Raw genomic sequence first — 7,451 nt, 5'->3', positions numbered from 1 at the left:
CTATACATATAGATAAAATAATAAAATATCATAAAACACATAGCATTTAGAGTTACTAAAGTTATTTCATACGGATGAAAATTATTACATTTGTATTGGATTTGCTTTAGATTAATGTTTGAATGTTTATTGTTGTGGTTGATATTGAAACATGAGTTAATTCCATCGCTTTTGTTTGGTTTAAAACTATCATAAAACACATATAGTTATATAGATGGTTTTGTTATTTTTATGTGGCTAACCTGTTTCGGTGTGATCAATTAACGACGGATATGGCCGTGTTAGCTTTTTTTTTTTTTTTTTTTAAATGAAGTTACATATTCCCTAAATTAGTTAAATTAAAAAAAACACAAATTAAATACTATCATGAGTAAAAATATAAAACAGGTTGCTATCAAACATTGTACAAAACCACGAATGTTGCAATGAATAAAGTCGATAACTTATCCGAACCAAACCAATAATCCTTCATTTCGAATATATAAGGTAGCAACTCTCAAAAACCAACACATGTTAGACGAGGTGTTTGAAACCTGTAACAGTTTACATTAATGAAAATTGACGCTTGCCTGGTACGTCAAACCTAAGTTCCAGTTAGCCGGGGCAACATTGTTACACATAATGGTCTGTTTGGTTGTGTAGGAGGTGATCTTGAAAGAGAGAGCTTGACCTTTAAGAGTGGCAAATGCTTGGTATGAGGCTCCCCAGTTGTGGCTCATGCTGATCCATGCAGTCTTGGTCCCTTTAACCCACATTTGGCCAATATCACCAGCACCACCAACGTTCATCACATAGGTCAACAGCCAGTAACCATTTCCTTGGAAGGAGAACCTGATACCCCCTGTCCGAGTACATGGTACCCTACAAGAACAACAAACAAATTAAGACCTTCATTGTGAAAAAAGGTCACTTGTATCTGTAGAAGGTATCAACATGCAATGTATTGATGATTTGTGGAATACATACCTGCGGTATTGGACAGGGACAATGCCTGCCTTCCATTGTGCGATCTTCATGAAAGCGGGCTTAGCCATGTCGAAATGAGTTCTTGGGGGGTTACACCATCCACCAGCGTTAGAGTCTTTGGACCAGTTGGGGGGGCAGAGGTTTGTTGCTGTGATCGTAGCAACACCTTTGGAACACCATGGAGATTCGACACACTTAATCTGATAACACTGCCCACATGCATATCCATCTGTAAAGATTGTAGAGCTCAATGCTGCTGTATCAGTTCCGTACCCGTTGGTCACAATGTTTCCATATCCACAAGCACCCCCTATACAAAATTTCAACAAAAAAAAAACAATCAATATTTGCACCTTCAAATTGTAAAAACTTTTGGATTTAGACAAAAAAAATATGTTTAGATAAAAGATAAATCATGGGCCTCCAATTGCATCTTTCTTTGCCAAAACGTTTGACAGACACGTAATCAATGGGCCCTTGTAGGTGCATTTATCTTTGACCAAAATACATGCGTAGGCAACTCGTACCCATGGTTGAAGCGGCAGACTCGTCCCCATAAAACGTAGCGTGGGCGAGGGTCCAAGGGCTCGGTGTATAAACAACTGGTGCAGTACGCGGAACTCGTGTAGTACGTGGAACTCGTGAAGTATATGTAGCTGCGGTTACAGAATCCAAAGTGGATAAGATTATCATGATGCTCGCAACAAAGACACATAATCCCCATAGTGGATGAACCGGAGCCATTGTGTTCTGTTTCTTGACTCGGGCTGATCCAAAAGCAATGTGTACAGGTGTTGATGAATTTCGGATTCGATATCGAGAGGGATTTATAGGGTGTCAGGTTATTAGAAAGACCGACTTTGTGACCCTCACGAATAAACGATTTGTTTACGTTTTCTTTGTAACATGTAGCCACTAACTTGGGGGTTTGAAGCTTTGTAAAATAAGTTGACAACGTGCTGGCAGGTTTTATGTTATTAAGATTATCGTCAACTGACTTTTTCATAATATAATGTTATTGAGATTGTTTTGAGTAATTACGGGTCAACAAGCTATATCAGCCATCATACATAAATCCATTAGTTTAAGTAATTATATAGACAAAACTTCAAAAATGGTCCCTATGGTTTCACGAAATTTAAAGTTTGGTCCTTAATTTTAAAAAAATTTACGGATGGTCCCTGTGGGTTCAAAACTTTTAATGTTTAGTTCTTCCGGCTCACTCCGTTACCATTTAGCCGTTAACTCATTTATCAATATTATATTGCAAGGACAATTTTGTCATTTCATTTGTAACCTTCACTCTTTAATATGAAATGATTACCTATTGTTTGCACGTCAACTCCACAACCCGTCCCTCTCCCAAGAACATATCCAGTTACAGTTGTAATCATCGCACTATTTCCATCTTAGAAGCAAGAACAGAAATTGGGATTTAGGGTTTAAGTAGAAGGAATCGCAATGGTGCTGTCAATATGGTGTTTTTGAGAAAAATTCACAACCGTACAGGACTTGGGAAAAAGATACGGTACGATACTACAAAAAAAACTTGTTTTTTTTTCATTGATTGTGTTCACCTAGAGAAATCATCGACTTTACCTTTTTTTTTTTTTTTTTTTTTTTTTTTTTTTTGCAGAAGGATATGACAACTATTTCACGTTGAAGGTACACTACAATGATATCTTCACCAAAGGACCTGGAAGGAAATACATTGATGGTACTGTAGCATATGTAGATGATGTTGACACTGATTTATTTTCATTTCATGAGCTTGATGACATGGTTCGAGAACTAGGGTACAAAACTGAGCAAACCCTTTACTACCATTTCTGTATCCCTGAATACCCTTTAGTGTCACACCCCCAAACGGGAACGACGGAAACGTTCGGGGGTGGATGACTTCATGTTAAGTATCACAACACATGCATCATAGTAATCAAAGTAACAACAACCATCGTATTGATAATATAAAGTTTACATTTTGTTCAAAATATTTCATAGTTTACAATAAAACTATAGCAAAAGATATGACGTAAGCTCCATCTTCACAACGCCTGAGAGAGAGAGTACCTGTCTACTAACGATCCTGAGAATACAAGTGGTTTGAAAAAGTGTCAACATTAAAGTTGGTGAGTTCATAAGTATTTTTGTTATAGAAAGTATATTCTTTATTCTTTTGAAAAGTTCGCCAGTTCCTCCAGAAAATCCTTTATTTTCTGCTGATAATTGATAAGTATAATGACTCATAATTGTTCCTTCTATGAGTACTTAGTGAATACAAGTCATATACATTCAGATCGAACAGGCAGTCGACTGTGTGGTTCTGCCCCAAGCCCACAACCAAACAAGGAACATGAAATGAGGCGGAATCCACACATCTCGCTGTCTGTCGGATCCTCATGTATATAACCCTGACGTATGCACTAAGTACTTTTAACATTAAGTTTAATGATCCTTTATATTGAATGAAAACGTTCCTTAATAAAATCCTATATTTTCTTTATAAGAATGTGACAATACCCGTTCCTTCTATGATCATTAAGTGAATACAAATTATATATAATACAGATCGATTAGACAGTTGAATGTGTGAATCTGCCCTAAGCCCACAACCAAACAAGGAACAGGAAATGAGGCGGAAGTCATACATTCTACTGTCTACCGGATCTTTATTATATATAACTCTAATGTATTCACCAAGTAATCACAGAATTAATAGTTATGATCCTTTTTAAAACGATGAATGAGTTTCCTTCAGAAAAATCCAATATTTTCTTTATAAGTAAAATGACTGTAGTTAATCCTTCTGTAATCATTTAGTGAATACTAATTATATATAATACAGATCGATTAGACAGTTGAATGTGTGAATCTGCCCTAAGCCCACAACTAAACAAGGAACATGAAATGAGGCGGAAGTCACACATTCCACTGTCTACCTGATCTTTATTATATATATAATCCTAATGTATTCATCAAGTAATTACATAATTAACATTAATGAATCTTTGGTAAAATGGTAACCGTAATAGTTCCTTCTATAATCACTTAGTTTATACTAACTATATATAACCTAATATCGAACGGACAGTTGAATGTGTGAATCTGCCCTAAGCCCACAACCAAACAAGGAACAGGAAATGAGGCGGAAGTCACACATTCCACTGCCTATCGGATATTATTTATATATAATTCGAATGTATAAACTAATGAATTATAGAATTAACCATTAAAGGTCCTTTTTGTATATTAAACCTTTTGTAAATAAGTTTCTAGTTTCACTAACTCTATTGTGAAACATTGTTTTCGGTGATAAATGTTATTGTTTTCAGAAAGTTCTATCGAAAACTGTTTATCTTTCAAAATAACGATGTAAACCATAGAAAATCCTATATTTTCTATAAAACCGATTTGTAGTCTTAAACGCTCCAAGACCGAAAAGCACAAGTATAATTACCATACTTAGCTTAATGATACCCAATTTTGTTTATCAGTAACTCTATCTGAACATGTAATTACCCTGAAAACTCGATGTGATGATACTACCCTCCTATGATCACTTAGTACACACGAGTTGTATAATACCAAGATCGAATAGACAGTTGAATGGGTGAATCTGCCCTAAGCCCACAACCAAACAAGGATCAGGAAATGAGGCGGAAGTCACACATTCCACTGCCTATCAGACTTCAATTTTATCTAACCCTATTGTATATACTGGGAAATCATATAGTTAGTATCCCTTAAGACGGTTGAAGTAAAAGTATATTACTACGTAAATATATCGTTGTTTTCTCTTTGTGAGGTCTTATAACCATACTAATATGACGGGTATTGTGATATGACTTGAATTGTTGTCAATATCAAAAATGACGTTTGTCACCCGTTAACCTGCCGATCAAACTGTAGCTAATAGTCAGGGTGCAGGATTGTCAATCCCGTATAGATCTATACACAAAATCACGCTCTCCCAATAGGAGACTCTGGTTCATAAGACTGAACTTCTCTTGGTACTTAGGTAAGTACTCGGAGACGAGACTCACAAATTAGATTAACGACTTTACAAGTAATACAGCGAAAACCTTTTGATAAATGACAAATAATTTCATAAAAAGATTCCTTTATTCCATAAACTATACCTATTATAGTTTATTAGTTTATTTTCATGTTTTAACAATTTCATGTTTTAAAACATATAAACTGTAAGAAAAACATATCAAGTAAAATTAGACTTTTAAACACAAGATTTCTTGTGTTTTACTTGTATTCCCACCCCCCCCCCCTTTAAAACATTAAAAAGCTTGGAAAATATGGGGGTATGAACTCACCTTATTTGAGGGATTCAATAGAAGATTTGGTATAGATTGGTAAGTTTCCCGAGTGAAATCCCGAAGCACAAACGAGTCCTATTTAGCATATTATGATACATATAGGCATGGAATTAGTGAATCTAACTACAAAGGCAATTAGGAAACAACCTAGGATGCAAGAATAACTTACCAAAGGAGTGTTAGAAGCAAAGTTTGAAGGTTGAAGAGGGGTTCACGGCCACCTTGAGATGTTCACGGCCACCTGGAGGTGTTCACGACCCAAGAACAGCATGTGTTATTGAGTTCACGACCAGTTGTTCTTAAAGGATAATGAAGATTCAAGTGTTTTAGGCTGGATATTTGTGTGTGTTCTTGGTGGAATGATGAAGATACAAGTGTTCACGGCTGAAAGTTCTTGAAGGAAAGAAGAACACTTGAAGATCTTGATAATTTGCAGGTGTAACAAGTGTATGAGGGCTAGAAATCACTAGAATGTTGATGAAAAGATGAACACCTTGAATATCCAAGCAATAATCTAAGAAGATTTCAAGGTTTGGAAGATGATACTTAAGAGAGGATTGGTTGAGTTCACGGTTAGGAATGAAGAAATGAGGATAAAATCAGCCAAACTCATATATATAGGGAAGAGTGTGGGGTCCGAAGGGTTCATGACCGAGAAGGGTTCACTACCGAGGGTTCGTTTGCGGCCGAGGAGTTCACGGCCTCGGTTCACGGCCGAAGGCGGTGAAGAGTTTACGGCTCGCACGAGGTTCACAGTTCCGAAGTTGTTCACGGCTCCGAAGGGTTTGCGGCCATGCGAAGGTTCTCGATTCCTAAGGGACTTTCCAATGTAGACACACTATACTTTTGAATGTAAGGTTCAAACACTTATAGATCATTACTCTAACTATATTAAGATAATTAAAGAAGTAAGTTTGACATAGGGTTGACTTTTGTTGACTAAGATTGACTTTTACAAGAATAAATTTTTCTCAGGTTGTCGCATTTAGACTATGGCTTAATGTGTTTAGGTAATGACCAAGATGTACTTAAAATGGTATCGTATGCCCCCTAAACACATACTTATAATGGTGTGTATTGAAAATGGTCAGACTAGGGTACTTAGTTATTATAAGTCTCCTTCTAAAGTTGTTATTGAAGAGTTGGACCCTGATAGTGTGTCACCTGAAATGAATTGAAAGAAACCTTGTAGGAGAGAAGCAAGATCATGTAGTAGAAAGCTTGATTTAAACCAGTCTGTGAACCCTGTTTTTGAGCAGTAACAAGTATTAGATGTTGATGAAGGGAATGATTACCCAAAGAGTATTCTACCATATATAAGGTCACAAGTTAGCCAACAAAGTGATGTCATTCATGTGGTCAATCATGAAATTGAAACCCAAGAATAAGTGGTCAATCATGAAATTGAAACTCAAGAGGAAGTGGTCAATCATGAAACTGAAACTCAAGAAGAAGTGATGAATCACGAAGTTGAAACAGAAGAACCAGTGGGAACTTACCATGTAGAGTAACCAAGTTGGATAGCTAATGATGGAGTCCATACTGCAACAGTTGATGAGTTTGAACCATTTGTAGAGGATTATTCAGTTTATGCTGACTATGATGCTGAGTATAATGTCCAAACTTCATGTGAACATCAACTAGAAGTAGATTATCTAGAGGGTATGTTAAGTGATGATAGTGGAGATGCTTTCTATTTTGAGAGTGGATATGGTTCTGAGGGTAATGGAGATGATTCTGATGATAGTGACTACAATGTGGATGAGTCTAACATACATTTTGATGTTGATGTAGACATGATTTAATTCCATAATGTTGTTGATGTAGATGAACAGGGAATCTTAATCAATCATTCAACAGATGAAGGGAATGACATGATTGATAATGAGTTGGAAGTTATTGCTACTGATGATTATCAGTTTGCAGGATTTCATGAAGATGACATGAAGAGAATGCTTAAGGAGTTAAGTAAGTCAAGTAGATGCTCACATAGAGAGGTTCATGTAAAACCATTTAAGGTGGGCTAGGTCTTCAAAACCAAGCGTGATGTTAAAAACTTCATGGATACACATGCTGTAGAAACAAGGAGGTCTCTATACCTAGCAAAAAATAACAAAATCAGGATTAGGGTGAAATCTAAAGGTGTTGTAAGTC

The 7,451-nt window shown here is 36.2% G+C and overlaps 1 protein-coding gene across 1 annotated transcript; it reads right to left on the bottom strand.

Annotated features, from left to right (window-relative positions):
• Nucleotides 1-367: 367 nt before the first annotated feature.
• Nucleotides 368-1,782, bottom strand: LOC145121159 (expansin-A7-like). The gene is made up of 3 exons (XM_079056945.1): nt 1,494-1,782; nt 967-1,276; nt 368-861 (listed from the first exon to the last, which is right to left on the bottom strand). The coding sequence occupies exons 1-3, from the start codon at nt 1,708-1,710 to the stop codon at nt 549-551; spliced, it is 840 nt and encodes a 279-aa protein (XP_078913071.1). The 5' UTR covers nt 1,711-1,782; the 3' UTR covers nt 368-548.
• Between the last annotated feature and the right edge of the window lie 5,669 nt (nt 1,783-7,451).

This window comes from Lactuca virosa, chromosome 6, assembly GCF_052849685.1.
Source record: "Lactuca virosa cultivar CGN04683 chromosome 6, Lactuca_virosa_CGN04683_v6, whole genome shotgun sequence".
Taxonomy (NCBI): Eukaryota; Viridiplantae; Streptophyta; class Magnoliopsida; order Asterales; family Asteraceae; genus Lactuca; species Lactuca virosa.
The sequence above is the reverse complement of the archived record's forward strand: the minus strand, read 5'-3'. Positions and strand labels throughout refer to the sequence as shown.